This window comes from Strongylocentrotus purpuratus, unplaced genomic scaffold (genome assembly GCF_000002235.5).
Source record: "Strongylocentrotus purpuratus isolate Spur 01 unplaced genomic scaffold, Spur_5.0 spur5_contig_845, whole genome shotgun sequence".
NCBI classification, from domain to species: Eukaryota; Metazoa; Echinodermata; class Echinoidea; order Camarodonta; family Strongylocentrotidae; genus Strongylocentrotus; species Strongylocentrotus purpuratus.
The window spans coordinates 1,472,506-1,497,953 of NW_022145552.1; the positions used below are offsets into that span (position 1 = coordinate 1,472,506).

Consider the following 25,448-nt stretch of genomic DNA (forward strand, 5'->3'; position numbering starts at 1 on the left):
CAATTATTATTTTTTGTACACAATCTCTCAGTAGCGTTCCATACATCGATTGTTTTGATTTACGTTTCTGGACTGAGAAGAGCCGAGAGCATACATATAAAACCTCATATTTTGCTTCGCAATTGCAGCTGTCATCGAACGGAAAAGGCAAGGTATGTAAAATAGTCAAATGCTTAATTATACGTAGATCGTGAAGAATCAAATTGTGCTGCATTTGCTGTCGTAATATTGATTTATCGTAAAATATAAATCCTAGGGCTAGGATCTCGATGAGTGACGTGAGTTTGCACGGTACGGTACCGTACCGTACCGGTATTCGTGCGAAGTACCGTTGTCATGCCAGAACTCGGACACTGGCAGAAAAGGTCACACAACGCGCCTCCTTTCAGCATACGTAGCCTATACGCGTTAGCATGGAACGAATGCGCACTCCGAAGGCAATGAGTGGGGAGCCGAAGAGGCAGGCTTCGTGTGTATGCCAATGCGTTGAATGAAATCACGACAACAATCGCACAAAATGTGATCAATATTCATCAATTGCTCACCAAAACTCTTCTCTGTGTACTTTTTCACTCGTTTTCCGAGGTAAGTAACTTCTATATTCTATTTAATTTGTCTCTTTTGACAAAATACTGATCGTTTTTCAACATTTCACGATATTTCTGGAGCGATGAGGTGTTCGATGTTGATTGTCCCGCTGCAGAAGTCAAAATGGAGTTTTGCATTGACAAAATAACTACCTAAATGTGACCAACTACCTTAGAGCTGGCGCTATGCTATAATTCGCACAGTTCCAAATTGAAGCTTACCATACCGGTATCCTTAATTGATTGATTGTGATGGTTTGTGCTTTTATGATAGAAAGCAGGAAAATCCTGTCGATGCATGTATTATATTAGGGAAATTGATGTTATTTGCTGTTCGAGGCAGGATAACAAATATTAGATCTATTTATGCCCTCATAATAAACAAAATGTAATAAATGTAATAACCCTTAATATAATCAAAGTGACAAGGACGACGACGATGATGATGATAATGATGACAATGATGATTATGATGATTATAATGATAATGGTGATGACTATGGAGATTATGATGATGATGGTAATGATAATGGAGATGATGATGATGATGATGTTGGTGATGATGACGACGATGATGATGAAGATTAGAACTAATGACATAGCTAGGCCTATAAATGATTAAGATGGTGATTATAAAGATGACGATGACGATGATTATGATGATGATTATGATGAATATGATGATGATGAGGAGGAGGATTAAAATTGCTAATGCCGTAGGCCTACATATGAATAAAAGAAGATGATGAAGATTATGATGATGATGATGATGATGATAATTACCATGATGGGGATTATAATGGCTACTGACGTACATATGAATAAAAGAAGATGATGAAGATTATGATTATGATGATGATTATGAATATAATAATGACATGACTGAATATGAGACTAATATATTATAAGGATGAGTATGATTAGAATTGCTAATGAACGTGAATAAAAAAAAATATGATAAAGGTTATGATTATGATGATGATGATAAGCTGACGATGAGGCCTATCTTCATGATGATAAAATATTATTAATTTGAGAATGTAAATTATCACAATGACAATAAGAATGATGAGGATAACCATGTTGGTGGAGGAATAATTTTATTAGTATAGTGATTAGGATGGTGATGATATTGGTTTAAAAATAATCATGATGGAGTTCATGATCAATATAGACTTACATGTAATAAGAAATGTATACATGAAGTTTATGATACAAGCCAAAAGGAGTATGCTTATCAATTTTGTTAGAAAAAAAACATGTAAATAAGTAATGAACGATTAATTAATAATGCTTTCATAATAAACTAATTATTGCTTTTGCATATAGTTCCCTTCATCATGCCGAGGAGAACCTTTAAGGCCTGGAAGCTGGAGGATGTGGAGGCAGCCGTGAGGAGGGTGACATGGGGAGAGATCTCACTGAGAGCAGCCTCCAGACAGTATGGTGTCCCTCCCTCTACACTGCACGACAAGATCAGCGAGAAAACACCCATCAGGAGCAAACAGGGGCCAACCCCATACTTGACGGAAGCTGAGGAGAAACTCATCTGCGACTGGGCCATCCAAATGACGAGAGTGGGGCTTGGCCAAAGGAAGGATGACATCAAAAATGTAATTTATATGTTTTTGTTTGTTTGTCAATATCAATGAAATGTCACAAACTTCAGTAAAGTTTATATACATTTTTTAATACGTTCTTTTATTATAGGCTTGATATAGTTATGTTGAAGTATTGAAAACAAATAAGAACATGCAATATTTCCATCTGTACTCTCTACAGAAAGAAATATACCGATTTAATTATGATAATATAAATAATAATGATGACGATAACGATAACAACAATGATATGAATAATGATAACAATGATAATTGTAACGATGATAAAATGATAATGATAATAATTTTTTTATAATACTGACGAAACAATAATGATATTAATAATAGAAAACATACAAATTTGAATTTACTTAATAAGGCACATCAGGTAAAATGCTAGAATATTAAATTGTTTTAATTATTGTGTGTTTATTTCCTCTTTATTCCATAAAAGGTCGTAAAGAGCTTCCTTGAAAAGGATGGGCGAAAAACCCCATTCAAAGACAACAGGCCAGGGGACAGGTGGTTTGCGGCCTTCCTGAGGAGGAACCCTCGCCTTGTGTTCAGAAAGGCCCAGCCGATGGGGAAGGAGAGGGCCATTGTGACGCCAGAGAGAATAGAAAAATGGTTCTCAGACTTTGAGGAGTACCTAAAAGAGGTAAGTGTAATAGATAAGCTATTATAGTAGTATATAAAGCCAGGGCAAATAATCCAGTTACAAGAGAAACGATTGAATTATGCAAAGAGAAATAAATTCTTCTGGACAATTACTTTCATAGCGAGTTCTAAAATGTAACATTCTAAATAAAACAAATCAACTGGAAGTGAAGTATTTTTTCCAATGTACTTTAAACTATTTATTATTCATTTTTCTTGCAGGTGGGTGCTATGAGCTGTTTGTACGAGCCACGACGGCTCTTTAATTGCGACGAATCGGGATTTGCCATTGGCGGGAGGGCGGGAACAAGGGTACTGGCAGAAAAGGGCAGCAAGCTAGTCCACGAGCTGCGCAACACGGACAAGACGCAAGTGTCCGTCCTGGTGTCCCTCAACGCAGCGGGGGATGTCATGCCACCCCTCATCATCGTTCCGGCAAAGCGGACGGAGGTTTGTGGTCGATACATGGACGGTGCCCCAGATGATGCGATGTTTTCGGCTACAGAGAACGGCTGGATTGATTCCAAGTCATTTTTTTCTTTTGTCGCCAACATGTTTTACCCGTATATCCTAAGCAATAACATTCCACTCCCAGTCCTGCTTTTGGTAGATGGGCACTCTTCCCATCAGTCACCAGAAGTCCACCAATTCTGCAGCGACCATAACATCATTCTATACAGATTCCCACCCCATGCAACACATATCCTACAGCCGTGCGACGTATCATTTTTTAAATGCCTCAAAGCGGAATGGTATCTGGCGGAGAGAGCATTTAGGATAGAACATCCAGGATACTTTGTAACAAAGACAGGGTTTGCCGGAGCGTTCCGCCCTGCATGGGAGAAAGCTGTGAAGAAGCCCGGGGTCGTTGCCAACGGATTCCGAGCTGCCGGCCTGTATCCTTACACTCGACAATACATAAAGGAGCACGTGATGCCATCCTCTATCTACAGGCTAACGTCTTCTGTCACACCATCCACAGGTTTGGCACCAGTCCACCCATCACCAGCAGAGTCAGCAATACCATCTACCTCGGCAGGACTGCCATCATCATCTTGCGTTCCATCAATTTCGGCATTGCTGTCACCATCGTCGTTGCCACCATCAAGCTTGACAGCGCTACCATCCACTGAATCAACTATGCCTCCTCCTATGCCTCCTTCCTGTCAGTCTCCGTCTCGGCCGTCCACTTCCACATCACACTCGTCCTCGGCATCGGCAATGCCTCCATCTCGGCGGTCTACTTTTATAGTACTCTCCCCCTCGGCAACAGCAAAGCCTCCTTCTGGATGGTCTACGTCGCTAGGACTCTCCTCCTTGGCGTCAGCTATGCCTCCTTCCTGGCAGTCTCCGTCTCGGCCGTGTAATTCGACATCACTCTCATCCTCAGCTTCAGTGATGCCTCTTTCTCGGCCGTCTAGTTCGACATCGATCCCCTCCTCGGCATCAGGAATGCCTCCTTCCTGGCAGTCTCCGTCTCGGCCGTGTAATTCGACATCACTCTCATCCTCAGCTTCAGTGATGCCTCTTTCTCGGCCGTCTACGTCGATAGGGCTCTCCTCCTCGGCATCAGGAATGCCTCCTTCCTGGCAGTCTCCGTCTCGGCCGTGTAATTCGACATCACTCTCATCCTCAGCTTCAGTGATGCCTCTTTCTCGGCCGTCTACTTCGACATCGCTCCCCTCCTCGGCATCAGGAATGCCTCCTTCCTGGCAGTCTCCGTCTCGGCCATGTAATTCGACATCACTCTCATCCTCAGCTTCAGTGATGCCTCTTTCTCGGCCGTCTACTTCGACATCGCTCCCCTCCTCGGCATCAGGAATGCCTCCTTCCTGGCAGTCTCCGTCTCGGCCATGTAATTCGACATCACTCTCATCCTCAGCTTCAGTGATGCCTCTTTCTCGGCCGTCTACTTCGACATCGCTCCCCTCCTCGGCATCAGGAATGCCTCCTTCCTGGCAGTCTCCGTCTCGGTCATGTAATTCGACATCACTCTCATCCTCAGCTTCAGTGATGCCTCTTTCTCGGCCGTCTAGTTCGACATCGATCCCCTCCTCGGCATCAGGAATGCCTCCATCAAGGCTTCCTGCATCTTCGAGAGCAGTGCCTGCAGACTTTGTGTCCCCCGCTTTGCGCGAGTATGTACGCTTTCCCACTGTAGAGGTAAAGAAGGGGAAGCGTCGTCAGCAACTACCAGAGGCCATTTCTAGTGTTGCTTTCCATAATTATATCAAGGACAAAGAGGAAAAGCGAAAAGATGAGGAGAACAGAAAGAAGCTACGAAAAGAAGAGCGGCTGCGAATTAAACACGAGAAAGAGCAGCAGCTAAAGGAGAGAAAAGAGAGAAGAGACAAAGAAGGAGAAGAGAGAAGAAGAAAGAAGATGGAGCTACAACAAAGGAAAGAGACGAGAAAGGCCGATAGAGAGAAGGAGCGAGAAAGGAAAAATAGAGAAAAGCCGGAGACAAGACATCCAAAAAAAAAGGCCAGAATTGAACAAAATGTGGTGGAGGATATCTGCTGCGTTCGCCAAGGGCAATACGAGCAAGAGGAGAAATGGGTGGGATGTGATTTTTGCCCCAGATGGTTGCATTTCGAGTGCTCGGAAGTTTGGGGGCTGACTGACGAGGAAATACGGGCGACAACATATCGTTGTGGTAAATGCATATAATCTGCTTATAGGTCATGTCATAGTAACGAGTCAGCTCTAATTAAAGTAAAAAACGACATAATGTTTGCTCTTGATTCAAACCAGGTAGTTCTAATGGCACTGTTAGATCTATCAGCCGCATTCGATACGATCGATCATCAAATATTTATATCCCGTTTATTCAAAAGAACAGGTGTTAGGTCAACAGTTTTGTCCCGGTTTCAGTCATACCTCTCTGGATGGTCTTCCCAAGTTGACATAGCCGGCAAATTGTCGAACCTCACAACCATAGAATTTGGACTCCCCCAGGGTTCAATAGTAGGACCCATAGGATAATCAATTTATACTCTTCCTATTGGAGATATCGTCCGACATCATTGTATTAATTATCATCTCTATGCTGATGACATACAGTTAGATGTTTCCATTAATCCTAAGACTCCAGGAGCTCTTGATAGCGCACTTATCGAACTTCAAATTTGTATTTCAGATATTAGGCAATGGATGGTAGTCAATAAGTTAAAATTAAATGATTCAAAGACTGAATTTTTTGTTGCTGCTTCAGCTCACAATCTGCGCAGTCTTCCAGATGTTCAGTTGGATGTTGGTGGCACACTCATTAGCCCTTCAAAAACAATAAGAAACCTTGGCGTTGTATTTGATTCTTGCATGTCGATGTCTCACCATATTTCTCCCATCTGTAGTATATGGCTACGTTTTATTTAAGGAATATCGCTAGAATCAGAAGGTTTATTGACCAGTCTGCCTGTCATAACGCTGTGCGTTCTTTAGTTCTATCCCGTATTGATTATTGTAATGGGCTTCTCTCTAACGTTCCCTCGACTAAATTGATTCATGTGCAACGGCTACAAAATTGGGCAGCCCGATTGATATTTCAGGTTTCTAGGGACCATCCATCTCGGCCACTCTTGAGATCATTACACTGGCTTCCTTTGAAACAAAGAATAATTTTTAAATTACTCTTGTTTGTATTCAAAATATTCAATAATCAAGCTCCACAATATTTACATACCTGTTTGAATTTATATACACCTACCAGGGCATTGAGGTCAGCCAGTGATCCTCTCCGTCTCACATATTCAGTTACCCGCACATTAGCCGGTGATAGAACATTTTACTGTATCTGCTTCAAAATGTTGGAATGATTTACCACTTAGAATCAGGCAGTCTCCATCAGTTCTTACCTTCAAAAAGGCCTTAAAAACACATCTTTTTTTTGCAATTTGTTGTTGTAAGACTGTTTTTTCTAATTATATGTATTTATGTAATTTTTCATTTTTATTAACTGTTAGCGCTTTGGGCCTTATGGGAAAAGCGCGGTATAAGTAATAATAATAATAATATTTTACTTACACAGGTGTATATAGACAGCACTGGATATATTGAGTAGTTCGTAGTATCCATTGATAAATACTTTGAAACCAAAAACCTATGTCAATCTGTCAATCATCAAGTTGAATATTCCTAATGATATTCTTTTTACTGATGGACGGATACTCTTATTTTCTTTTGTTTGTAACTTGCAGCAAGTGCTAATTCTGTATTGGTACTTACATGGTGACGAGTTGTTGATAATCAAACTCCAATAACTATTGTCACATGATTATTCTCGGAAGTGATCGATGAGAATATACAGATTTATGTGGACGACTTGAACAATATTTTGCTTACACAGGTGTATAGACTGCACTGTATATATTGAGTAGTCCAAATATAATTCTCATTAGAAATGCAATTTATAATGATGCATTTTCAAACAGTAATATCTGCATCACCGTCCAAAGCATTACTCTCTAAATAGTATTCTAGATATAGTTTAACAGAAATGAAGAAGGGCGTGATTTATGCTTCATTATCTCCATTTAAAGTTAACATATATATTTTAATGGTTGTTATAATATAGGCCTAAGACATATATAGATAAATTTATCATTCTTGATGATCAAGAAAGATCTATATTTGCAAAAGAAGAACTATCATTATGCATGCAGATGATGCAGCTGCAACAACAAGTCAAATTATAAAATGTTACATATTGCATAAAATGTTAAGTGTGACTTCCATTTTTGTTCAACGCTCCTTTAGGAGAGCAATGAATATGTATAAGTTTGTACAAATCACTGATATGATCATCGATTTGTATATTTCGTTCATTACTTGCCGGACAAGGAGAGGGAGAGAGAGGGTTAGGGATCGAGAGAGAGAGAGAGAAGGAAAAAGAGAGAGAGAGAGAGCAGGCGAGAAAGAGAAAGAAAGAGAGAGAGAGAGAGAGATATAAGACAAGTAATACAATTGATAACTTTATTCACAATTTGTTCATTTTTGTTGATAACGATATTTAGTTTTTTGTGTAAAATGATGTAAAAATATTATTTTTATTCATTTTACATTTCTGAATTGTTTTCAATGTTTTTGGATAAAAGGATGAGATAAAAGTGTAATCGAAATATATATAAATAAAAAGTGACATCCTTTTGATCAAATCAAAATTGTTTGAATTATTTTTTTCCTTATTTGCCTAGATATCCAATTATGTGTGTGTGTGTGTGTGTGTGCGTGTGCGTATGTGCGTGTGTGTGTGTGTGTGTGTGTGATTGTCTTGATGTGTGTCTGATGTCTGTATTTTCTGTTGAGGAAGCTGTGCCAGCATGATTGTCAGATCAACATTTTCTGGATAACCATATTTTGCAAAAAGGAGAGAAAAATAATTATTATAACACAGATTTAAAAAATAATTGAACAACTCAATGATTTCACTGTCTAAATATATAAATATAAATATAAATAAATATAAATATAAATATATATTTTAAAAATTAAAAGCCAGCCTAAAAACACATTCTATAGAATAAAATAATGTTGTATTTCGTCGAGAAATAAAAATAATTCTAAAAAGTCAGCCAACGGCGAAAACATCGGGTAAACACTGAAATGTCGCCATCTAGTGTTCATGTTCTAGCATATTGTGTGCGTGTTCTGGCATGAAACATACGTTCGGCGAAAGCTTCGCCACTGGCGATTAACAGATCGAGAGGACAAACAAATATTATCAGGAGAAAGGCCAGACATTTTGCTTCAAATTACATGGTATCAGAAATGGTGATAAGACTCTAAATTATTTTGTTGTCAATAATACAAAAAGTTGTCCGAGTTCTGGCATGACAACGGTATACGGAGCTGGGTATTCGTGCAAAGTATACGGAGCTGCGCAGGCAAGCAATGCAAATGACTTGCTTGCACTGCACAGGCTTGTAATCAACATGAACAGTGCAGGTGCTGCAGTGCATGTTCACCGGCCATGGCTAATCGAGGGTATCATTAAATGTATTGTAATATAGGGTAGCGCGCCCAGTATTCGGTCAATTCCCAGTATTCGGTCAGACAGCCGTTTCAACAGCTGTAACAATTTAAAAAATAATTTAAGAGCCACGAAACTTGCACAAATCAGGCAGCTGAACAACTTTTCTTAACTCTCAAAATTAAATCAGATTTAGGGCCCCAGAAAGATCTCCAACTTAGCTCAAAATTGGTCAGTGTCGCAAGACTTTCTGCACTTCTGCGTTCTCTTAGCACATGCGCTAACATGCATAGCCATATGTAGAAGTCTATTGCGAAACAACTGCGTGTGCTGTCGCAATGAATTTAGTATGTGTGTGAAGAGAATCACTTCCGTGTTCACTCCATCGCAGTGAATTTGCAAATGACGCATTTGCCGATGTGCGAGAGGTATTTATACGATACCCTTGCCATGCGGTATCGCTCGGCCAGTATTCGGTCAACGCATTGACATTCAGTGCTTTATCGCGCAATTGTGTGAAAATAGTGCGCAAATACGCTTCGCTATTTGGCAACGGAGATACCACGCACAAATCGCGTGACCGAATTCTAATCGGCGCGACCGAATTCTGGGCAGAAAAATGCTCCGTCTTCTTTCGGAAGTATTTTGCTTATCATTATTCTATATTTTAAGTGACTATAAAATCCTGTTAGAGGAATAAATTTCTTTTCTTTTGATGGGTAGATTGCCAAATAAAAGAGGAGAGAATTCAAAATATTAGTGATTTCCCCTTAAGTGACCGAATACTGGGCACTCTACCCTAGATGTTATCGTTTTTGGAAAGTTGATGACAAATGCTGAGTAATCGGCAATATCGTGAAATAGGCCCCGCAACTTACCCGTCTTGTAATCGATTAGATATTATCTTAGACTTCTATCTTCAGCCAACTCACTATATACTTGTGATCGAGGCCCCATGCAACAGCATTGCATGTCCTACAGCACTGACACGGGGCCTGTATCACGACCATACTTCTATAGTCGTTATCAAGGCCCGGCGCTACGGCATTGCACGCAATTTAACACAGCAGCGGGGCCTGTATCACGAGTATACTATACAAGTCTCCTATTCAACTCGCTAATAAGTAATATATACTCGTGATACAGGCCCCGCGCAACGGCGTTGCATGTTCTACAACACGGACATGGGGCCTGTATCACGACTATACTGTATACTCGATCATGAACAAGGCCCCATCCATTGCTTTGGTGCCCTCCCCTTGCACTCACTTTTTTTAATTTTTAAAAGGTGTAATTTGCATTTGAGCCCTTCCTTTGAATAATGTTGTTAATATTAAATGTTAAATTTACACTCAATTGTATATTTGTTGCCCCTTCTCTTTTAAATTTCACTGGTTTTTTAATATTTTCATTCTTTGATATCTTTTTTAAGTAGCCCCCTTATAATATTTAATTTTAAAAAAGTCCCTTTCAACCCCTTTTTTGAGATACTCAAACGTCTATTTAAGTTGCTCTCACTCTTAAGATTATCTTTATTCTAACAGGCCTGATAAAAACCTGATTTAAATCGGTTTCCCGATTATTTTTTTTAATTTTTTTTTACCAGATTTGTTTTCCTTCCCTATTTTATCCTGATTTTCCCAATTTCCCCCTTATTTTCTCTATTCTTCCCTATTTTGCCCTTTTTTTTTCCCCAATTTTCTTACTCGAAAGGGGGGGAATGTTGTTAGATTCCATTTTTCCCCCGCGAATCAATGTACTCAAGGGGGCGTGGTTGAGGGGAAAACAAAAAACTATTTTTTTTTAGTGCTCACTATCACCCCTGATTCTAATATTTTTCCTACTGAAATATCTAATCAAGTTCCCCCCCCCCCCCCCCAAAAAAAAAAAAAAAAAAAAAAATTTAACTATAAAATTAGTCCCTTTCAATCCCCTTCTTAACTTCCTTTTAAAGATAAACTTTAGTACTGGTAATGCGATTGCATTGTGAAAGATAAGGTGTGGAAAGGATCAGAAACAGTTGATCATGTAGCATGTAAGTATTGGTGTGCACTGCAAGGTTCTGGAGTCATCAAAATCATAATAAATTTGACCGAGTCTTGGTAAAGTAACAAGCACTCACATAGAAAGCTATATATGGGACAACACACATGGTGTCGGGGCTAGTACTACCTTGATTTTCTTGTCTTTCTATGCTCATTACTCAGCCAGTATACATTTTCTTCCAAAATTGTTTGGCACATGTCATTCATTTGTAATCGTGAACATTCAGTGTAAGTTTTGTTTGATTCTGTGAGAATTATTTTTTTTTTTTACCAGTACTGGAGTTTATCTTTAACTCCTTTCCCTTCTCCTTTATTAAACCTTGAAACACCCCTCAATACATCCCTTTCTATTACCCTAAATTTGCATAGGGGTGTCAACTTGGAGCAAGGGGGGAGGGGGATCAGGGTATGAATTCCCTTGCATTCTAAAAGAGGATAATAAAATTTAAAATAAATATCAAGGGGGTGGGATTGGAAATCGGATTCTATCAAACATGGTGCCCTCCCCTCGCACTCCGTTTTTATTTATTTATTTGTAAGGTGTCTATTTTCATTTTTGCCTTCCCTTTAAATAATTGTGTTGATAATATAGATTTTAATTAGATTAAAAAAATTTAAAAAAATCAAATTTATCCTCAAATGTTTATATGAGTTAGCCCCCCTCTCTTTAAATTCTTTAATATCTTTCAAGTTGCCCCCCCCCCCCTCCTAATTTTAATTACCAGAATCGTCCCTTTCAACCCCTTTTTTAACTCACTTTTTAACTCCATTTTTAATCCTTTCCCTTTATTAAACCTCGAAACACCCTTAAACACTTGGGTGAAAGAAGCCCCACTGCCGTGCTGTCCGTCATGAAAATGCATAGGATGGGGCCTTGTTCACGAGTATACATAGTCATGATACAGGCCCCATGGCCGTGTTGTAGAACATGCAACACTGTTGCGCGGGGCCTGTATCACAAGTATATATTAGCGAGTTGAATAGCAAACTCTTATAGTATACTCGTGATACAGGCCCCGCTGCTGTGTTAAATTGCGTGCAATGCCGTAGCGCGGGGCCTCGATAACGAGTATAGAAGTATAGTCGTGATACAGGCCCCGTGTCAGTACTGTAGGACGCGCAATGCCGCAATGCACGGGGCCTCGATCACGAGTATATATAAGTGAGTTGGCTGAAGTTAGAAGCCTAGTACAGAAGTATAATCGATTACAACAGTTGCGGGGCCTATATCACGAGTATGCCGAGTAATCCACCAAAATAACATAATTTATACTGCAAAAAGTGCAATCACCACGAAGAACTTTGCACATTGAGCGCCGTACAGTGAGTTTACACTCTCAAGTGGCTTCAAATTTAAGTAAGATAGGGCCTACTTAACTTAAGCGCAACTTAAGTTCTGTGGCAAAGTCAATACATAATAATACTATATTACGTCACTCCACACAGATTTTGACACGTCGTGCTTTAAACAGGTGACATACTTCACACATAACTGAAGCACACACAGTATTCTAAACATTGCTAGCGGTAGTCACAACCAAAATCGCAGTCGCAAGCAGCTGCAAGTATGTGGCTAAGGCCATGATGAGTAGTTGAATACTCAAGTACTCGCACTGTTGACAACTACTCGAGTGCGATTTATCGTACTCGAATAATCGGCCGCCATTTTTTTTCTTCTTTTCCCCGTACACCTGGCACTGTCCAGGCTGACGCTTACCTGTGCCAAGCGCCCGGGAGAGTGCCGGCATGGTACTGTGGGTAAAAATGTTTCCCAGCTCAATCACTGTCAACTCACCGCTCAGAAACTGGGACCAAATGTCCGGATTTCTGTTTGGACTCGGAGGAAAATGGATTAGTTTGTCATCTTTGGTGTTTAAAACACCATTGTTTACTATTATTATTATTATTAAATCGGCGTCTTCAACTGCAAATCAAAGTAAAATCGTGTGAGTTTTCGGAGACGTACCTGGGATACTGCTGGCGTACCCGTAGTATGGTGGTGGCAAAAAAAAAAATGCCATCCGAGTATTCGCCTGTAAGCCTGGGAGTGTACTTGAGTACCTCATTACAGGGTTATGCACAGCCTTAGAAATAGGTACGCGCGTAAGTTTGTCAAATAACCGCCTCACTTTTCTTTAAACATAACATCAATTCACCCTTGTCAAAACCAATGCAGCCAGCTCACAGCTAAAAATTGTGAGTCGGTCCCTGTACACTTTGATCTACTATGAATCTCATGGTTTAGTCAATAATACTGTAGAATGCATTCAGGTGTGGGGAGATGCAAAGTCGATATGCACACGTGGGGATACATCAACACTGCAACAGACTGAGTCATGCACTTGGAGGGACGTGGCAGAGGCCAACAACATGGCTCTTCATTTTGCTAGGTGTTCTGAAATGCCTGTATAATGACTCTTAATGATGATAATAATCTTGTCCTTAAAGTATTCATATTATCTTAAAATGAAACACCTCTTCCCCTTTGTTTTTCCAGGTTTCAGGAAATGGCAGAGAAGAGAGACCAGGAGTGTGACGTGGTGGTAGTAGGGGCGGGGCTGTCTGGTCTGACTGCAGCTTATCGTATCCAGCAGAATGTACCAGGATGCAAGGTTCTTGTTGTTGAGGCAAAAGGTATCAACAAAAATAAGGTCCTTTATAATATAGTCTCTTTTATTACAGATTATTCCTTCTTTTTCATTTTAGTGACTTTTTGGTTACGTTGTATTTTATTGACTTGTGCATTAGTGAGTCTGTGCACTTGAGCCTTTTTCTTTCGGGGGGGGGGGGGGGGGGGGGGGGGGGGGGAGATGTAGATTTTGGGCGCCAATGCGTTCCAGATTCCTGTCAGTGTATAATCGTGGCCAAATTATAAAAAGAGTGATGCTATTTAGGGGGAAATAGTCAGAGGACAGTGTATGAAGTGAGATAGAGGGTATTTTGAAATGACATTTTTTTGGGGGGGGACACATTTAAACAAGCAGCCATATTGTAACTTAGTCTGGACCCCCCTTCGAATGTTGAGGTTCCTTTATAGGGCTCATGCATACAGACTGTAAAATGTTTGATCCAGACCCCCTTAAGAAAAATTTAATTAAAGTGACTCAGTAACATTGCCTCAGATTCTGAAACAAAATCCTGGATTAAGCTTATGCTGCAATCATAATTATAAACTTTTTGGTCAGACAGGAATCCCATGAATTTTACAAGCCTGTCTGATTATCAAGATATTTATGATTGGAAATCAAAATCAAATTTTGCGTTTTTCAAACGGTTTTTATAACGCTACAGTCTATTGGGGAAAATGAGTATGGTACAACTGGTCACTCCAAGATTTTTACTTTTTGAGGCACTTCATGATCATTTTGATAGACAATTTTTTTTAGGGCTTCAATATTACACCATATCACATAAGGCCATGCACCTCAGATTTAACATTGTTAAATGATCCTTTAATCCCTTGTGTCTTGTTTCTTTCTATCAGATCGGATCGGTGGAAGAACGATGACTGTGGAGATGCAAGGAGCACATGGACCTGATTCGTGGGACCTCGGAGGTCAGTGGGTGTCAAGGTAAACACATAGAAAGAGATTTAAAACCAAATCACTGCCATTGTGATATTAATTGATATTAATTTTAATTTTGATTTGTAAAGCGCACATACATGTATCTGCCTATAATGGCACCCAAGGCCTACAAATCGGTTAAGAAATTTCAAGATAATCCAAGTTGATACAAACCAACAAAATGACAATAATGGCAATGCAATAATCAGATGCAATAAAATCAGACACTATATCCAGATACATTTTCACAGATATCATTGTGCAACAGTGATTATAATGATCATCAATAGCAGGTTTTAATCAAGTTTCCAGGAATGAGTGGAAAACTGAAATTGATGCTCTTGATTTGATGTATGAAGGGAGGGCATTCCAGTGGCACGGGGCGGCTGCACTGAAGGATCTGTCACCCCATGACTTCTTGGTCCAAACTTCTTAAAACTGGTGAATGTTTCCTGATCAAAGACCTGCTCTGATTGCATAAGTTCCAAGCCATGCTATGGTTACATTGATTTGCAGCATGATATGCATCATGATTGCATTTGCATTGGAGGTGTGATAGCTCAGTTGTTAGAGCAGTGGTCTCGTAATCCGGCAACCCGGTTTCGAAACCAAGTCGATGCGCTAGTGCCCTTTGGTAAGGCATTAATCCACTACCAGGTCTCTCGAAAAGGACCTAAAGTTGTCGATCCTCTGGTTGCTTACTAACAAGCATTTATGCTTTCTTAGCAGTCAGGTTAAATAACCACCACCACTTATCAATTGCATTATTATTATTATTATCATTGTTATTAATTTGTTTTCATATCCACATGGTCCTTATGTTTTTATGCAGTAAAATAAATTTGTCATGGTCTTGAATTATTGTGAAATAACGAATTGTAAATAAGATGTTTATATTTAAATATTTGTTAATCATGCATACAATTAAGCCTTTGGCTGCAATATGTTGATGAATAAATATCTTACCTTACCCTCAGTTCACAGCACCATGTCCTGTGGCTCCTGGAAGAGCTCGGTATAGAACATTACCCACAATTCAACAGCGGGAAGAGGCTTCTACAGGCAGGCAAGGAGTTTGGTATAACCGAACATCATGATAGCATTCCCTCATTACCACTACTTTCTCTTGTAGACCTCAACAGATTTATCACAAATGTAAGTTTTTTGTACACAGTAAAAGGTAGTTTTAAGTCATATTAGTGAGTGGTTGAAATCAGTTGATAAAAAGATGCTTTTCAACTTGTAAATGTGTAAAGTGTTGCCATTAGCTCACTTCCTGTCTTTTTAAAATAATTCTTATGAATTTGTCAACAATAAAAAAATTATCAGTATGATGTGTGTAGAAAATATCCACCGTAAATTATTGATAAAATTGAATTTAAATGGTCTTATCCCTCTCACAACTGCTCTCTCTCAATTTTTGTATATATGTTTATTTACTATGTGATTGCAAATTATTTCTCTTTTTTCTGGTCTTTATTTTAAGTGTATGAAGTATAGTAAAGTAAAGAGTGACAAAAGAAATGTGAAATGTTAGAAATGCAGTCAGTAAATCATGCTTGTATGTGATATCAGATTGTAAGTTTGGTCATTTTTTGAAAATATTTAATGATGGTGGTTATCATGCACTCTTTCAGGAAATGATCTGATATTGTCTTGAGATTTAAAATCATTATAGTAAAGGCATTTACTCTCTATAATCTCTTTGTTGTTATACAGTTGGATAGCGTTGCTAAGTACGTGCCCAGTGATGAGCCATGGACAGCGGTCAAAGCTGATGAGTATGATAACATGACGCTAGAACAACTGGTAGAAGGCTCGACATGGACAACAGGTAACTATGTTAAAGCCCCACTGCACTACTTATAGCTACTTGCGCCCTCTATATAGCAAACAATGCCTATTTGGTGCCTGTTGGTCCCCCATGATCCCCTTTTTCTTATGTTAATTGAGAGCTAACGAAATGAGATAAACACCTGTTAGAGACCTTGCAGGGAGGTCTAATCCCCCTGACCAAACTAGTGCAGACAGGCTTTAAAGCTTGAGTTCTAGGCCAGTATTCATTTTAATACTTATCTTAGAGAGATGACTATTTTACTCAGTATTTGGCTTGAGCAAAACACTTAACAAACTTCGGTATTCAGTTGAAGCATTTGGAAAAATATTTCAGCCTAACTTTATGAAAGTTTCCTAGCTAATTTAAGCCAATTATTTTTGAGACCTTGATTGGCAGGCACATATGGTTTCCATACGCAGTAATTATAAGCTGCACACAATGATTTCAGCGCACTTTTAGTGTGCACCATTTTGGATTGGTTATATGATGTCACAATGGCCATCAGGAACTTGTGAGAAACATGTAATAAGTTAGTAAAACTGCAAAGCAATAACAATTGAATTTCAGTCAACGCAGTTTCTACTGTGCAAAAATTAAGTTGAATCATTTGTCTTTGATATAGCCATTGATGTCACCTTTTCAGTGCAGTCATTTGTATGGTACAACTTTTAGTCGGATAATTGATGGAACGCCACCCTCTGTCTTTTTTCAGTTGCCAGGGACACCATAGAGACGGGTTGGCAGGTGGTGAGCGGTCTGAGGCTACGAGAGATTAGCGCCCTCTCGTACATGTTCTACCTCAGTTCATCCGGAGGACTGGAGAAGCTGGTGGAGACAGCCGTTGGATCGGCCCAGGAGCTTAGAATAAAGGTCAGTCCTAAATTTCCTCTTTGCTTCAGCATTCCTTTGACCCATTTGAAATGAGTGTTGGAAATGAAAAAATAAAACTTAAGTGAAAATGAACTGTTATTGTTGAGCAAAGAACAAAAAATTCAATTAAATTATTTCAGTTCATTGATTTTAAAAAATGCTTGTAGAAACATTCCAAAGACTGATACTTAAAAAATGTACGTAGTTGAATTATTTAATATTATATACTAGAATACAATACCTTCACCAAAATTGACAAGGAACAGAAATTAAAGTTAGAAGTGAAGAGGAATTGTTTAGAGTATCGCATTTCAAAATGATACTGAACATAATCATAGTCGAATTATACACAACACCTACATATGTAGGGCTAAGAATCCATAATAAAACACAGAAAGAAAAATACCTGTTGCATTGGCAATGCACAAGAAAATTTGACTAATTTGGTGATGAAAACCAATCTTCAAACACAAGCTATAAGATATAAGTGTAAGTACAAGGGGTTTGCATGGTATAGGAAAATCTTCAAAGTAAAACAAGGATACCAAAGAGTATTGAACCAGATAAGGAAAGTTAACACTAGAAACAATACTAAACCATTTGTAACATTGGAAAATCAAGAAGAAGGGAGAAAGGTGGATGGATAAAATGAGAGTGAAGTGAGAGAAAAACGAGGAGAGAGATAAAGGAAGATAAGAGAAAGAGAGAGAAAGAGAGAGAGAGAGGGGAAGGGAGAAGGAAGAGAAAGTGTGAATAAAGGATTGGAAAAAAGTGAGAAAAGATTAGGTTGTATTGGTAGAGCAATTCTTTTGAATAGTTCTCTCTATTGGCTAGTTTGAAAATAGATAAAATAAATCCACAGAGAGTAATATTGCATAATTGTCACAAATTGTAAAATATACATCTTCCCATACAGGGTGGATCGCAAGGTATTAGTCACCAACTAGCAGAGAGGATAGACATCTCCAACATTCTGCTGTCCGAACCCGTCGTTGCCATCGACCAGAGCCAACCAGAGAAGGTCAAAGTTCACACACAGTCTGGCAAGCATTTCACCTGCAAGCACATCATTGTAGCTGCTCCCCCTCACTGCACAGGTAACTTACAATGGGGTTTAGTAGTTTGTAGTAGACTAACCTGTTAATGTGGTAGTAGTAGTATAGTAGTAGTAGTAGTAGTAGAATGGTTTATTAGAACACCTGCAAAATGGTAAGTTACATTGCAATTTTTACAAGCTCAGATTTAAAAACATTTCAACAAAACTTAATTGATTACTGAATTATATTATTCCATAGGCTTAACACTGGGACCACCTGGTCCCTGTGAGCAATGTGTTAACAATTCCACTTAGACAAGGGTTATTTAAAATGAACTCTGCGCCAATGCCTCGCTGTACCTGTCTCAATTCCTACAAGAGCTGTTGTAAGTATTAGCAGGTACTGGTCCCGGGTAGATCATATATGAGGAGGGGAAACACTTTAAACTGTTTTTAGTATTAACCCGGTCATTTTTATTTGATTGCTTATCTCCACATGATATTGAACTCACTCCGCTTCCTGGGGAGTATTCCAGCCAAGCACCATTTCACAAGTGCACATGTGCCAATCTAACCACATGCCAAGCCGGGGATCAAACCTGTGGCCTTTGCATCTACAGTCAAGTGTTTAAACAACACAACTACAACACCTCTGCTTACTGATCAATTACTGTATATTTTGGCTTTCAGGATCGATACAGTACTTACCAGATCAGCCCACAAGAAGAATACGACTGACAACATCTATGCACCCAGGTCATCTATTCAAGTTTGTTGCAACGTATAAAAAGGTCAAAAGTAGTTTTTTAATCGCAGAAACGGTTTAGTTTGGTTGAGTATGTACATGTGGTGCATCATGGCTTTGTTGCAGGGTGGGTTGATGTAGGGGTGGGGGGGGGGGGAGGGGGAGGGGGTTCATTGAACAATTGGTGCAATGTTAATCAGTGTCATTATATCATTTCTACATAATTTAGCAAATGGAAGTAGGTCATTGCTGCCACCATAAGGAATATCTGAACTACATGTAGGCATATGTAACTTTCATAAATGTATGATGGTGATGATGCCTTCTTGTATAGCGCCAGTGTCCGCGTCTGGTGGGCGCTCATGACGCTTGCCCTACATTTTCTCACAAATTCAACGTTCTTGGTCAGTGTTTCAAATTCAAATTATTTTCCATCGGTCTTTGTGGGCATTATACTTCTTGAGATGATTTTATAAATTGGAATAGGAAAGATTGCCATAGTGTTAAGGGAAAGGTATGAATTAATGCAACATCTGGGGGGTGTTTCACAAACACTGAGATCGAATTTAAGTTGGTCTTAACTATGGCAGGCCTTTCATGCCACTGGTTGCTGTTACCATTGGTCTCTCAATTATGATATTTATATAATATTTTTTCCTTCACTAATGAACTATCAAAAAAGGCAAATTCTGTAGATTTGTGACCATGATTCGCACGTCCCTCGAGAGACCAATGCCAGGAATGGTTAGAGGAACTAGTGGCATGAACGGCCTGCTATAGCTAAAGTCGATCTTAATCTTTGTAAAATGCTCCCCTGGCTTTTGATGGGAATGATGTTGAAAGGTCCCTCATATATCGTTCTTCCTTCCCCCAGGCATTTTGGAGAGAAGCTGGTTACTCTGGTGAGATCGTCTGTAACGGTAGCTGCGCCACGGTACCCGGGTGCAACAAGGCACCCATTCAGTACGTCCTTGACGCCACCAGCTCAGAGGGTAACCCCGCCCTCGTCGGCTTCATTGGAAACCCCAGTCTGTGGGGACAAGTTAGCGTAAGACTCGACCTATAGTATTTTATCTTTCGATAATCATGCGATTGCATAGTGAAAGAAACATTGTGGAATCGATCATGTTTTTAACATGTTTCTTTAGTATTTCTCACTTTTCCTTCCTTATCCTTTCTTCTTTCTCTTGCGCTTAGAAACATTGTATTAAGAGCATTTTAAATGCAATGTATTATTATTATTATTATTATTAAAAGGTTGATAAGTATTGGTGTGTACTGCAAGGTTGTGGAATCATAAAAATGATAAGAAATTTGGCCCAGTCTTGGTAAAGTTACATGCACTGTACACAAAAAGATATATATGGGACTACACGAACATGTGGCATAAAAATCCGTCCCGAATTTTATGATGTTATACAGTATGCCATATTTAGAATAATAAGGCATTTGAAAAGCCATACTTTTCAGCGAGCACTTTGTATCTGATGTTCTTTCACACTTGCATAATACAGTGATAACGCTCACAAATTATTGTCCACCTGTTCTCAGAACTCAACCTTCTCTTTAACTAGTGTTTCAATGAACAAAATACATATTCAAATTTATAAATGCTTCTATCCCAACATTATAATCACAAATGATTGCACTCACCTGTTAGGCCTTGTTCAGACATGATGTGGCTAAACCTCAGTGTTTTGAAAAACAATGACGTAAAGTGTGACAGGCATCACATTTCTGTATCTTACAACACAGACGTCAGTGAATGCACGCAGTTGCCATTCATTTACATGTTAAAACAAATACTCTTTTATTTTGATTTAATTTAATTTTATTTTATTTATTTATTTTCCACTCAAATATCCATCAATTGAATGACATATATAAACCATACAGTAATACAATAACAAATGAATTATTATACAAGTAACGAAATACTGACAAGTAAGTTCAAAATCAAATAAGTTTACAGAGTTAAGATTACAGATTTTGAAAGTTAAAATGTAGGTTGCCCATTCATTAATTCGGCTGTGTGCTATTCGCGAAAGCAAAGACTTAAGAAAATGTCTCTTAGCCTGTCGTTCGCGAAAATATCTGTATGCGAAAATGTCAGCTTATACAGAAATTGATAGAAAGAAGCGTAATGAAATAAGCCTACTATGAATGCAGTAAACCAAGTATTTCTTATCTTCACAGGTTGATACCAGGAAGGCAGCCATATTGAACCACCTAGCAGATTTCTTTGGAGACGCTGCAAAGAAACCCATAGACTTCATGGAAAAGGTAAACAGTTTGGATTTGGTCCTGAAGAAAACTGTTCGTAATCAGTTTCATGTCATCTTGAATGTTGGTAATAGGACACTTGTAGACAAGTATAAGGATAGCATTCATTGTTCACAAGATTAAGGTCTAGTGGATAAGTCACCCGACTGCAGATCACAAGGTACAGGGTTCATATTTATGTTGATATAAATTGGTTATTAATGATTTTGTAAAAGTATAAGTATTTATTTCATCTACATGTTAATTCATCTACATGTGTATTATCAAGTGATGCTCAAAAACCATCTTCTCTCTTCTTGCAGGACTGGGCATTAGAGCCATATAACGGAGGCTGTCCTGTAAGTCTAATGACGCCTGGTGCTATGGCAAACTGGGATACCATAAGGACACCCCACGGAAGGTAAATGGATGTTTCGAGTTAATAGTGCAATTCATTTGACATTTGTAAAACAAAATCTTATCAAAATATCAACAATTAGGTTTGGAGTCATATTGAATAGTTGGCAAAAATGGAAGTCACTGGAAAATCTTTCATTCTGTGCTCCCTCTTATACACAAATCTGAAAAAAAATCTCAATTATTGGGGGACGACCCGACTTAAAGACCCTGGACAACCCGGCCCAATACTCGACCAGGTTGTCCAGGGTGGGGTGCTTCGGCTGACAGCTTGACCCACTTTTTTACAGCTTAGAATGCTATATCTAATAATAATATGATATATAAAACATGGTAAAATAGGGTTAGGGATAGGGTTAGGGTCGGTTTAGGTGGCTGTCGCAAAAGGAAGTCTTTCCAAAAGTGGGTCGACCTGTCCGCCGAAGTACCCCACCCTGGACAACTCGACCTGGTCGAGTTGTCCAGGGTGTTAGGTCGGGTTTTCTAGGGTCGGTCTGCCCAGTGGTCGGGTTGTCTAGGATTCTATTTATCCTCTGCTAGTTATAAAGCTGCCCTTGTACATGATCAATATAGTTTTCTTGTTTCTTGGTTTTAGAGGTGCTTAGTTTGGGTGGAAAGGAATGGTCCAGTGTTTGTAATATGGGATAGGGCTTTAGATGAAAGGCTTAAAACTTCAGAATCATACATGGTTCTGTATTATTGAATTAAGAATGACTGTACGTGTATTGTAAAAGTCTGATATTTAAGTTGTGTTTTGTTTTTATGCCTCCGTTACGAAGTAGCCGGAGGCATTATGTTTTCGGGTTGTCCGTCCGTCCGTCCGTCTGTACGTACGTACGTCTGTACGTACGTACGTACGTCCCGTTCTCGTGATCGCGTTATCTGAAGAACCGATTGATGGATTCCTGCCAAACTTTGGTCATGTATGTATCTTGCAGAGCCGATGAACTGATTAGATTTTGGGGTTACGAGGTCAAAGGTCAAAGGTCACAGGGCTCATTATGTATGCAAAAACAGCTCGTGATCGCGTTATCTGAAGAACCGATTGATGGATTCCTGCCAAACTTTGGTCATGTATGTATCTTGCAGAGTCAAAGAACTGATTAGATTTTGGGGTCATGAGGTTAAAGGTCAAAGGTCACAGGGCTCATTATGTATGCAAAAACAGCTCGTGATCGCGTTATCTCAAGAACCGAGTGATGGATTGCTGCCAAACTTAGGTCATGTATGTTACTTGCAAAACCGATGAAGTGATTAGATTTTGGGGTCATGAGGTCAAAGGTCAAAGACCACAGCGCACATTATGTATGCAAAAACAGCTCGTGATTGCGTTATCTCAAGAACCGATTGATTGATTGCTGCTAAACTTAGGTCATGTATGTTACTTGCAGAGCAGATGAACTGATTAGATTTTGGGGTCATGAGGTCAAAGGTCAAAGGCCACAACGCACATTATGTATGCAAAAACAGCTCGTGATCGCGTTCTCAAGAACCGATTGATGGATTCCTGCCAAAATTAGGTCATGTATGTTACTTGCAGAGCCAATGAACTGAGTAGATTCTTGGTTCATAAGGTCAAAGGTCAAAGGTCATGGGCTCATTATGTATGCAGAAATAGCTTGTGAACACATTCTCATTAGAACTGACAGATGGATTACTATTTAACTCAGGACATCTTGCAGAGCCAATGAACTGAGTAGATTTTAGGGTCATGAGGTCAAAGATCAAAGGGTCATATATGTATATGAGAAATTGCTTGTAATCACGATATTCTGAGAACCTGTTAATGGATTACAATTGAACTTGAATTCGAAAAATGTGTTATGTTTTGGTTTGTTAAATTGCTCTATGACGGAGGCATCATTTTCGACTGCGCGCAGTCGAATTCCATCTAGTCTCATTATGTATTTCTTGTCCACAATCCCCATAACAGGATACACTGGGCTGGCACCGAGACAGCCACCCAGTGGATGGGCTATCTGAACGGAGCCGTCCAAGCAGGGTTGAGGGCCGCTGACGAGGTGACCCTTGAACTCCGACCCCAACCTCAACGTGGAAGCCAGAGCTCCGAGGCTGCGGAGGAAGTGGGCGGCGGCCTTCTAAGGGCTTTAGATGGGAGGAAGGGGCAGAAGGAGACGACGTGTCACGGGTATGAAGGGTCACTCATCTGGACGATGGGTAAGCTAGCCGTCGTGGCCGCCCTGGTTGGATTCGCGATGAGGAAGGCGTGGCTGGCAGGTGGTAAAATCAACCTTCCATTGTAATGAAGTGTGTGGAATATCATGTATTCTGTATACCTGATTTTTGTAAAAACCCTGCGATCATGAATGCACTGCTCATGTTTAGCTAATCTCTGCCATTAGCCGTGATCTGGCAAAACAACGTATGTCTGTTTCGCTACTTCCAAGATAGCAGAGATTTTCAATTTTACAGTTAAAAGTGTTCTTATTTCTCTCAAGTTGAATCATTTTGCAAGATATATTGTCTGGTACATTTAGCGGATAATATATTTTTACTATGAAGGGCAAAATTATTCAATAAAACACTTTTTTTTCAATCTATCAATGATCTTGTAGGGATACGTTGTTTTGCCAGCACACGACTTACCAGGGCTTGCCCTTAACTTTTTTTTGAGGTGGCCAGCAGGGCCACTTGGGTAGGAGATCTGGGTGGCCAAATGGATTTTCAGGTGGCCCCACTTTTATGCGTTATTAAATAATGCAAATGTTTAATAAAAAAATGCATAAATTATACGTGTTAAAAGCAGCATGAGCTGCATTTAATAATGAAAGGTGAGTGACTCTTTAGACTCTCATTCCAAATCCTCTCTCTTTGTTTCTATACTTCTGTCTCAACTTCACTTCAATGTTTTTCTCCCTTTCTCCTTGACTATCATGCATCACAAGGACCCCCTCCCCCTTAAGTTAGGATTGTACAGGGCACACAAGGCGCCAAACTTCTGCTTTTCTTTGAGCTCCAAGTTCTGTTGGAAGATATAAAATTGATTGTATATTTACTTGACGTTGTACTTCTATTCTGAACTGAATAAATGGTATTTTTGTAATTTATTATTTTTATATTTTCTGGTTATTCTGGATTGGATAATCAGTCAATAATCATGCAAAAATACATGCAGTTAAAGAGGACCACACACGGAAAGATTAGCACCAAGTCATTCAAAATAATTTAAGTCGGAATTTCTTCTTTTGTTCTTTTTTTCTTCAAGACAACATTTTATTGCACTGCATGTTTTCTTAGCATGGACAGTGAAGAATATGCATGTAATTATATATGGGCTACCCGCCCTTGAGTCAGTTACCTATAAGAACAAACTGAAACAACTAAATAAATTAGGATGGCTGCAAATTGCCTTTTCGGTTTTGGCAAGGTACTTTCAAGGTGTTACCCTGTAAATCAAGTGATTAAATGCTTCTCTGTACACCAAGAAACAAACACAAACACATGGTCTGGGCTCTCTCTCACTCCAACCCTTCCTCCGTCTCTCATGCTTAATAACTCCCCGACTTATAGGCCTAACTTAAGGCTAACGCATGATATAAATTTATTTCGATCATTCATAAATTATGTGCCCTGATTATGTGCCAGTTATCATTTTTTTTTTTAAATTTAATTAAAGTTAAAAGGACAATCACATGAATAATTAAATATTGATAAATAAACTCACTTCTGCAATGAAGCTAGTGAAAACTTGCGCAGATTTGTTGTTCCGGTAAGTCGAGCCGACATCTAGCCCTTTAGCTTCGTCAAGTGATGCCATCCAAACCAAGTCGGTAAATGGCCGGCAGTGTTTGGCCATTGCGTGAACATTTCTGAATATTATTATCAGACGCTCCACA

General features: G+C 39.3%; 1 protein-coding gene across 1 annotated transcript; it reads left to right on the forward strand.

The window, feature by feature from the left end:
• The first annotated feature begins 75 nt into the window (after positions 1-75).
• LOC590198 (probable flavin-containing monoamine oxidase A) lies at positions 76-24,506 on the forward strand. Its single transcript, XM_030991652.1, has 12 exons — positions 76-152; positions 13,356-13,492; positions 14,343-14,430; positions 15,402-15,579; positions 16,144-16,258; positions 16,974-17,131; positions 18,048-18,228; positions 18,858-18,958; positions 19,787-19,960; positions 21,109-21,195; positions 21,498-21,595; positions 23,525-24,506. Exons 2-12 carry the CDS (start codon positions 13,366-13,368, stop codon positions 23,853-23,855), a joined length of 1,638 nt encoding a protein of 545 aa, XP_030847512.1. The 5' UTR covers positions 76-152; positions 13,356-13,365; the 3' UTR covers positions 23,856-24,506.
• Positions 24,507-25,448: the final 942 nt, after the last annotated feature.

Excerpts from the sequence above, each read along its gene's own strand:
- LOC590198 (XM_030991652.1), top strand. The coding sequence starts at position 13,366 with ATGGCAGAGAAGAGAGACCAGGAGTGTGACGTGGTGGTAGTAGGGGCG. Across the intron at positions 14,431-15,401 it reads GGAGGTCAGTGGGTGTCAAG|TTCACAGCACCATGTCCTGT; the intron begins GTAAACACATAG and ends CCTTACCCTCAG. Across the intron at positions 15,580-16,143 it reads TCAACAGATTTATCACAAAT|TTGGATAGCGTTGCTAAGTA; the intron begins GTAAGTTTTTTG and ends GTTGTTATACAG.